This window comes from Coturnix japonica, chromosome 37 (assembly GCF_054131305.1).
Source record: "Coturnix japonica strain WE chromosome 37, WE-NBRP24, whole genome shotgun sequence".
Taxonomy (NCBI): domain Eukaryota; kingdom Metazoa; phylum Chordata; class Aves; order Galliformes; family Phasianidae; genus Coturnix; species Coturnix japonica.
In genome coordinates, this window is record NC_140699.1 from 3,761,424 (window position 1) to 3,771,159 (window position 9,736).

Consider the following 9,736-nt stretch of genomic DNA (forward strand, 5'->3'; position numbering starts at 1 on the left):
GGCAAAGATTCCTATGATGCGGTGCAGCTCTTTGCTGAGGTCCATGCATTCCAGCATCTGCAACAACACACGTGGCTCTTAGTGCTGGATCTAACAGTCAGCTTGGGGAAAGACAGCAGGCCCCGAGGGAGGCAGCAGGGCTCGTGCTGCCAGTGGCCTTGCAGCCTCCAGTGTTCTCTGCTTCTGCAGCTGTTGCTCACCTCAATGAGGAAGACCATGGCCACCATATCCCAGGAGTAGAAGTTGGTGCTGAGCAGCTCAACCAGCTGCTGGAAGATGGGGTCACGCAGAGCAGCAGGCAGTTCCCTCATCACCCTGCAGGGATAAGAAGGCACCGTGAGCCCTGAACCAGGCAGACGCAGCTCTGGCTGTGCAGCCCTCTTGCCACTGCTGCAGGGGCCACAGGCTCTGGTGCTGTGGCTGCAGTTTGGCTGAGAACTGGGGACCCCCGTGACACCACAAGGAAGGGCTCCCACCTGGCCACCACCTGCACACCCTGGAGGTGGGTCACAGTGCTGAGAAGCGCGTCCCAGCCCCCCTGCTCCTGGATGGCCTCCATCTGCTTCTGGAGGCCCACGCTGCAGAGCAGCACCTTCAAGGACTGCACCGCGGACCTGCAGGTGGAGAAGGGTGCGAGTCACATCAGGAGCCCCAGCACCGGGTCCCTGGGTGCAGCAGGGGGACGGGGATGTGGCACCTGATGGGAGTGAGCTGGTGCTGCTGTTGCCCCTCCCAGAAGATTTCCACCTCCTGCAGCGTCAGCTCCGTGGTGAAGGACACTTGCAGGAGAAGGGCTGGGAAGAGCTGGGGGAAGATGGCTTCAGCCTCCTTGAGGACCAGAGGCAGCTGGAGTATCTCTGGTAGGATCCTTGCTGCCTGCAGAAAGCACCCGGATATGATTCTTGCCCTGTCCCCTGGGTTTCCATCCCGTCTTTAGAAGTGTAGGGATGGAGAAAGGGAGGGAAGGGGAGGGAGACCCCCAGAGCCCCAGGCCGGTCTATGGATGCATCCCAGGGCAGGAAGAAGGCTCGGGGGTGGACAGGGAAGGGGAGTGGGGACTCAGCTGGGGTTCAGCTGGGTGAATGAGGAACTCACGGCCAGGGCAAGGACACGTGGCCTCTCCTTGATGAATGGGGAGGTGTGCTGCAGAGTGTGGTTTATGAGCACTTGGAACACCTCCTGCAGCACCGTCTTCACGGTTGAAGACTCCGAGAGCATTTCCCTCCACATGGTGACAGCAACTCTGCAGGTCCCCAGGGCTGTCAGCGTGGCTGCTCCTGCCTGGCTGACGGCCGTGGGGTGGGGAGGGGGGGGGAGAGGAGCCCTGAGGGCTGTGGCCCCATACCTGGAGCAGGTGAGAGAGCAGACCAGCAGGCTGCTGACCATCTCCTTTGGGAATTTGCTGGCCAGCACAAGCAAGGCCCTGCTCAGGCTTTCAAGAGCTGGCTTGGCTTTGATGGAAGGCAGGCTGCTGTGGATTGCCTTCACAATCTTTTGCACCTGGAGGGGGGGAGCATGGGTGAGAATGGGATGGCACCAGAGCAGGGCCCTGCTGCCATCCCCACTGCTGCCTGCCGGCCAAGCGCAGTGCCAGGGATGGAGCAGAGCCCCCAGGGCTGGAGCGGAGGCAGCAGCAGGTTCCCACCTGCTGTGGAGGGAAGCGAGCCTCTCCTGCGAGCACATCCACCATGTGGGCAGCCAGCTGGGTGCTGTGGAGGCTCGGTGCTTTCATGCTCTCAATGGCTGTGAGTAAAATGTTGACCTTTTCAGGGTACAGGAGGTATTTCAGAAGGACCTGTGGGAGGGAGGAGAGGAGGGATGACTTATCCTCTGCTTGGCTGCTCAGCTGTGCAGGTGTCCCAGGAGAACTGGGAGCAGAGGCTGTGCTGGGTGATGCCAGGGATATGAAGCGTGAGGGCCCCAAAGGCACCAGGGCTGCTAGGGGACAGTGCGTGCACTCTTCCTGACACTGCAGGCCTGGGTTCTCCTGTGGGCTCAGGGTTTGCTCTTTGTACCTCGAAGATATTTCTGGCTCTGTCCTCACGGGAAACCTCCTGGTGGAGCGAAGTTTGGCTGTCCCAGAGCTGTGGTACTGTGCGCTCCTCCGGTTGCCATGGCAGTCCTGGACAGGAGCACACACGGTGTCAGTGAGGGGTCTGGGCATCTGGAGGGACCTAGCCCAACACAACTCCTCTCACTTGGGGCAGCGATGAAGATGAAAAGCTGATGAACAGCATTAATCGCCTCATCTCTGGTCCTGTCATCCGTGGAAGTGCAGGACAGGATGAGGTGTCCGACCAGCTTTCCCAGCACGGGGAAGCGTTGGTTCTCCTGGTACTTGTGCTGGAACACCGCGGTTCCAACGAAGCAGGTGCACAGCTGGGGAGAGAGGCAGCACGGCTGAGTGGGCAGCAGGGCCCAGCCCAGGCTCTGTGCAAGCCTGGACACAGGTGGGCTCTGGCTGGGGAGCCAGGATGTGGTCCCAGAGCTGAGCGTGCCGGGACTCCCTACCTCAGGCAAGACGCAGGTGTTGCTGAAGGCGAGCAGCCTGGCAATGCACACCACAGCCCTCTCCTCCACGGCCGCCAGCTGGCACGTGGTGAAGGGCAGCAGGAGCTGTGGAGAGAAAAGTTGCTGTTGTGCCCACAGCACGGGGCACTCGTCCTTCCCCTTGCTCCCCAGCTGCAGCGGGGTGGGTGGTTGCGTCCCTGTCCTGCTGCAGCCCTGCCATCTTCCCGCTGCTCCCCACCCATCCCTCTAACACCACACGGGCTAGTTTTGGGCCAGCACCCCCTGCCCGCAGCAGGCCCTGGGGGGACCTCGTGTGGATCCCTCCTTTGTGGCCTTGAACCATCTCCGCAAACCCCAGCGTTGCCACATCCGAACCTCCATGATGTTCTGCAGCTCCACGAGGACAAAGCGGCCAGCGCTGCTCACCAGCACCTGCAGCAGGTGGTGCAGGGCTTCCATGGTCTGCAAAGGAGGACAGGGGTCAGGGCGGCCTGCCCTGCTGCGTCCTGCTGGCAGCAGAGGGGCATCCCGGGTGCTGGTGCCCAGGAAGCGTCCCCAGGGCTCAGCTGATGCGCACCTCCACGTAGAGTGCCGCATCCAGGTCCGCGTCGTCCTCGTAGCAAGGGAGGTGGAGGACGCTGCCGAGGCAGGCACGCAGGAGACCGTTCTTCTCCTCTGGAAGCAGCCATGCTCCACTGCGAGGGGAGAGAGGACAGAGGTGTGATGCTTTGCTCAGCACCCTGTGCCCTGCAGCCTGACCCGCTCAGGGCCCCGGCTGGGACCGATGCCTCCACGCTGGCAAAGCCGTGCTGGGGCAGTACCTCATGGCGGCGATGGTGCTCATGGCCTGCTGCCGGAGCTCCGTGTCCAGGTGCTCGGCGGGCTCCTCCTGCAGCAGCGCCTGTGGGCACAGCGGGATGGGATGGGATGGGATGGGATGGGATGGGATGGGATGGGATGGGATGGGATGGGATGGGATGGGATGGTGCAGTGTGCCCTGCTTGGTGTGCAGAGCCCAAGCACCCCATCCAGGCCCCCAGTCCTGGCCCTTGTTCAGGGCTCCCCAGTGATCCTGCAGTGGAAGGGCTGTGCCCTCAGCCCAGCCCTGCAGTGCTCCATTACCTCAATGCACAGCACCACCTTCAGCATGTAGTCACACAGCTGGCTGTGGACCACGCTGTCCGTGATGGCAGCTGTGCAGGCAGTGCGGACGCAGGCCAGAAAGCGCAGCTTCTGTTCCTGTGTCTGAGACAGGAGGGGAGTTACAGGGGTTGGCATTGGGGGACCCCGGCACCCTCTGGGCACAGCCGGGCAGGGGCAGCCATGGAAGCACAGAGTGCACACTACCTGCGGTCTGCATGCACAGCAGGCGTCGATGTAGCTCAGGGGATCCTCGTCCTGAGGTGACACGATGGAGGCAAAAGGATCCTCAGCTGAGCCCACGGGCCCCTGCTGGGGCTGCACCCCATGCACCTCGCCGGGCCCCTGCGGGGCCGTGGGGGTGCGGGATGCTCCGCGCCTCTCTGGCCAAGCCTCTCGAACTCGGAGTGGGGGTCTCTGCTCCATCTCGCAGCGAGGAACAGCGGCGAATGAGCCTCGTGTTCCAGCTCTGCCTCCTGGTGGTCAAAGCCCATTGTAACGGGGCTGTGATCTCACCCCATTCCATCCGCCTCCACATAGAACCCCTCCCTTGCCCTGGGCTCGCCCCAGAGCCCCACAGCCGTCCCTGTCCTTGGACAGGTTTGGTCTGGAAGGAGCCCTTGTATTCACTGTGTGTGTTTGCCATAGCTGCAGTGTTGGGATCCGGGAGTCCTTCTTCAGTCCATCCCCGCATCCCCCCCTGTCAAATTAAACCATGTTCTGGTCTCCATTGGGACGGAGTTGATTTTCCCTTCTTGGCATCTGGTGCTCTGTTTCGGCTTTAGGAGAAAAACAGTGTTGGTAACGCAGCAGTGTTTCTAGCTGTTGCTGAGCTAGATGGGATGGGATGGGATGGGATGGGATGGGATGGGATGGGATGGGATGGGATGGGATGGGATGGTGCAGTGTGCCCTGCTTGGTGTGCAGAGCCCAAGCACCCCATCCAGGCCCCCAGTCCTGGCCCTCGTTCAGGGCTCCCCAGTGACCCTGCAGTGGAAGGGCTGTGCCCTCAGCCCAGCCCTGCAGTGCTCCATCCCTGCAGGCATTCAAAGGCAGGCTGGATGTGGCTCTGGGCAGCCTGGTCTGGTGGTTGGCGACCCTGCACATAGCAGGGGGTTGGAACTGGATGATCTTTGAGATGCTTTTCAACCCACGCCATTCTATGACTGTACAGTTCCATACTGGAACAAATGGTAACTAAAATAGTAACTATGTAAAACATGGAGTCAAACCTGTGTGATTTGTCCACACCAGGAGGTGATTAGAAAACAATTTGTAAGCTACAAAGCTGCTTGCATGAAAGGAAAAGAAAATAAAACTACAAGAATAAGGGAAAACCTTTCTTCCTGAAAATAGGAAGAATAATGGACCTGACATGAAATTTGGGTGAAGCTGCCTGATTTTATGAAGCTATTCCCATTATTTTCTTGGTGCTGTGTTTCCCAAATGAGTGGTTTCTGGCTGTGCTGCAGCACCAGTCTGCATGTGAACATCAACTCTATTCACCATCTGGGAAGATTAGGACTTCCCTTCTCCCACCAGCACCACTGAATTACAGTTACTCAGTGGTTAAACAAAGGAATCCTTAAAGAAGGGTTTACAGCTGTCGTGTTATCTGAAGTGCTTGGGGCATTCTGATGCTATTAAGCTCTATGTATTAACAAGTTCAAAAAGAAAAGGTAGGCATCTGATTGTTGTGACAGTTTCTAAGTGATTTGGAAAGCTGTACCACCCAACCACTCCTTCTGTTTGATGGAGGTGACAAAGCTCAGTTTAATTTCTCACTGCTGTTTAAATTCTGAAGCTCGAGCTGGTTCCTGGAGCAGAAAAAGCTCGGAAGCTGTCCCTCCTACAAGCAGGCACCTCTGAGCAAAATATGACATCTCGATTTCTGATGGTAAGGTCAGGAGACCTGATTCCAGCGTCTAGCTTTCGGATTCATGCTATGTTAGTGGGACCTTTGGCATCTAGCACTGACCAACAGCAACTGACAGGCTGGTAACAGTGCACCCCAAAACAGTTACGTTTCTATTTATGTTATGAGGGAAAATTGTATGGCATTGAGATTTCCTGTCTTTGCTCTTTGCAGATCTAACTAGCTGCTGGAAGAATACTGTACGCCATGTTCACACCATTTTCAATGAGCTGGATGAGTCTGTTGTTGGCATTTTAATACCACTGACCAGGCAGGCAATATGTATGGAGTATTTGGCTCTCTCTACAGTCATGAATGTTTGAGTATCTTCAACATGTGGCTCATTGCTTCCATTTCAGGCTGCCCAGAGAAGCTGTGGATGCCTGTCCTTGGTGTTGAAGGCGAGGTTGGATGGGTGATGGGCAGCCTGAGCTGGTTAGTGGGCAGCCAGCCCATGGCAGGGTGTTTAGAACTGGATGATCTTGAAGGTTTCTTCCAACCCAAGCCCTCCCGTGATCCTATGATTCTGTGATTTCATTCAGGTTTATTAAGATGAGATGAGTTCTCCTAAATGCGCTGTTCTCCATATGATTATAATTGGAGTCTAGATGGATGACTTAAACCAGACACCAAACTTTCTGATGGCCAAAATGAAATGAACTCAATCCTTTACTGTGTCAGTAGTCTGTAACTAGAGCCCATCAGGTAATTCCCAGCCTCCTGCCTGTATCAGTGGCTGCACACGGTGAAAAAGTCTGATGGGATTTTAACCTCTAAAATGTTCAGAATCAGCCAGAGGGTGAATATATTCACTATGCAAATACCTGCAGGAATAAGCTTGTCATGTATGTCCTCAGGTACCACAGTAGTTAATGGTGGGACTCAGTAGGTCATGCTGAAAGTTGAGTCTGCTGATCTTGAAGGCCTTTTCCAGCCTAAATGACCTTATGCTAATATTTCTGTATTTCTTTCTGTTCAGCTCCCAGAAAACCTCCCACCCAGCCCCCAGCTGACCCCGTGGTGAAAAATAAAACATAAACGTCAGTGACGCTGGCATGGTCCCCTCCGAAGAGCATTAAGACATACATGTTGTTCTTCCTCAGAACCAGTCCTGGCTGTGAAATCCCCCCTAACAACTGGGGAAGCTGTACCTGGAGGGGATGCCATGTTTACTATTGACCTTATAACAACGTGTTGCAGCACTTGGTACCTCTATGGTAAAGTCTTACAAGAAACTGAGACCTGCATCATCAAGAGAACCCAAACTACTCACAGCCTAATGATAAAGAACGTCACCAAGAACGATGATGGAGCAGAAGTGAAATTTGTTGCCGAAAATGTTGATGTCAGCAGCAAGATGAGAGTGAGAGGTATTTGCTTTGATCCTTCTCCTTTCATCTTACAGTCAAGGCATAGTTGCTGTGATCTGTTGATTAGAACTGGGGCTGCAGGCATTCATTGCCTGTACCAAATACCTGAAATTGCATCCCATGGACTGACGTGAATCCTGGTAATGACCTAAACATGATAGCACTGAGTGTAGGGTAAGCCAATCTACCCAGCTGCTTGGTATCTGAACCAGATTGCTTCATGCCAGCTGATGAATGTCTGCAGTTCACAGGTATTGGCCAGTGCATTCAGTCAGCAGGTTTACCACTGCATCACCATAGAGCAGTACTTTCAGCTCCAGGTTCAGACAGCCTTTCTGATTGCACTGGAATAGTTTAGAAGTAGGGGAGCAATCATTCCATTAATATCTCTATCAATCAGCTTTGCATGACCAAATAGAACAAATAAACATTCATTATGGGAGGACCTGTTTGTCATTGGGTGGAAACCTCTGCAGAAGCATGTTTAGAGCATTCTTAATCAGTAGAAGGAGATGTTTGGTTGATTTTTACTTAGTAAATCCGGCAAGAAGACCAAATGAAATAACTTGAATAGCTCAGCAGTGACACAATGATGAGTGCAGGAACAGAAGGTGATACTTTTTCATAGATGTTGCAGGAAGCATTGACCACGTTAGCCTGATATCAATTGAAATAACTAGGCCTTTGCTCCTGACAGGTGCTGCAGTGAGATTTACCAATAAGAGCAAAGATGTAGAAAAGATCTCCGCTCGGCTGCATGAGGAAGCCAAACTGCAGGCTGAGCTTTCAGACACAGGCGCTACTGTGGGGTGGATGAAGGATGGGAAGGAGCTCAAGGCCAGTGAAAATTATGAACTGCACATTGTGGGGAAGAAACACACCCTGAAAATTCACAGCGTCTCAATGGATGATGCTGGAAGTTGTCAGTGCATCTGTGAGGGGGATAAAATGCTCTATCAGCTTTCAGTGAAAGGTATGTGACAGTCTGGGCTGTCCTCTTCCTGCCCAGGGCCAGCAGACTGCATTCACCTGACTCCCCAACAGTCCAGCTGTTGTCAGACAGCATCTGGGGTGTTTTCAGTGGCTGTTTTGACTTGAACTGGCCAATCTGCTTTGTAGAGCCATTTGATTTCTGTGTTCTGTCCTGTGATTCGTCCCTAAGATATAGAGGAAATCAAGGGAAAGATAGGAAAAAGAGCATCACAGCCTTCCTGCTCTTCTCTCAGGTTGGCCACGAGAGATGATGTCAACAGCTCTTTTTGTAGCAGTGATCCCAAGTGTAGAAGAGACCTGTGAAGAGTCACGGGGATGTTTCCTTAGCTGTCATTCCATGGTGGGCTTTTTCTGACACAGATGTAGAGATAGGTCTCTGTTTTGCTGCAGGGTGTAGGTCTGATCTCTGAGATCCACACGCTGGGCCTTGATTGCAATAAATGAGAGCCCTTTGTTTGCTCCAGTGGAAGACTTTCCATTTCTGCAGTACCCTCTGCAGATGACACAAATGCAAATGCACATTCTTCCCAGCAACAATTGCCTTTTTTTTTTTTTTTTACACTGAGTATGCACGAGGCTCTTCATCATATTCTGCTGGCTTGTCACCCTTGTTGATCCATGGAGAGACGAGAAAGCCCTAGAGTAGTGTATGCACTTTGGCATTGGAGAGCTTACTTAATTGCTTCTTCTCAAAGAACAAACTCCAGAGAGGCATGGAGACAGCTCCAAAGAGAATTGAATAATGGGTATAAATTTAAGGAGAGCAGAACACCCTGCCAAGGCTTGTCAGCTAGTCTTAATTTTGCTTTTCTTCTCTTTCTTTGTCACGATAGCATAATATTTCATACTGGCAGTTCTGCCCACAGAATTAACTGGCACAGGCTGCCCGGGGAGGTGGTGGGATCCCTGGAGGTGTTCAGGACCAGTTCGTGGGACCAGTGCTTTTTTACATGGTTATCAGTGACACCAATGATGCAATGGAGTGCACCCTCTGCTGTTTGCTGAGTGGTGGGGCTGATGCAGTGGAAGGAAGGGATGCCATTCAGAGGGAGCTCAACCGAGAGGTTGGCCTAGGTGAATCTAATGAGGTTCAAGACAGCAAAGTGCAAGGTTTTGCACTTGGGCTGGAGGAATCCCAGGCATTTCTACAGCCTGGGAGGAGCAGTCCTTAATAGAAGCCCCGCAGAGAAGGACCTGGGGGTCCTGGTGGATGAAAAACAGAACGTGAGCCATCAGCGTGCTCTTGCAGCTCAGAGAGCAAATGGTCCCCTGGGCTCCATCAGAAGAGGGGATGGCCAGCAGGGACAGGGAGGTGATTGATCTTCATGATCCTTGAGGTCCCTTCCAGCCCGGGCTATTCTATGATTCTGTGATTACACTAGCTGTCAGAAATAACGGCAGCTGTACAGAAGCTGGATATATTGTGGGACAGTTCTTGTAACCAGATGATTTTAAGACCCTGCCAGAGTTGAGAGTCTAAATTGCATGTCAGAAGAAAACTGGGAAAGTGGTTATTGCTCATTCTTTTTCATTTGCTGATTCTTTCTTTAGGGATCCTTTTCCAAAGGAGATTCTGGTGCTGGAAGCAGTTGAAGAAAGAACCTAAGCAGCTCTTGCCAAGAGTGCTTGAAGTCCCTGTGGAGAGAAGCAAAGAACTTGGGCTTCCTCTGGGATGCTCCCCACCATGTCTCAGGAAGGAGACAACTGCTGTTCCACTTTCTGCTCTGTGTGTGGAAAGGTACGTCTGGGTTTCTTCTGCTTGTCTTTTCTTTCTTTTTCTGGCTTTGAAGGAGAAGGGGTGGAGCAA

The 9,736-nt window shown here is 53.5% G+C and overlaps 1 protein-coding gene across 1 annotated transcript; it reads right to left on the reverse strand.

The window, feature by feature from the left end:
- Positions 1-1,435: 1,435 nt before the first annotated feature.
- On the reverse strand, positions 1,436-4,145 carry LOC146754968 (uncharacterized). The gene is made up of 10 exons (XM_085526505.1): positions 3,990-4,145; positions 3,859-3,909; positions 3,634-3,756; positions 3,333-3,508; positions 3,089-3,206; positions 2,887-2,973; positions 2,512-2,616; positions 2,199-2,379; positions 2,016-2,122; positions 1,436-1,795 (listed from the first exon to the last, which is right to left on the reverse strand). Exons 1-10 carry the CDS (start codon positions 4,143-4,145, stop codon positions 1,436-1,438), a joined length of 1,464 nt encoding a protein of 487 aa, XP_085382631.1.
- Positions 4,146-9,736: the final 5,591 nt, after the last annotated feature.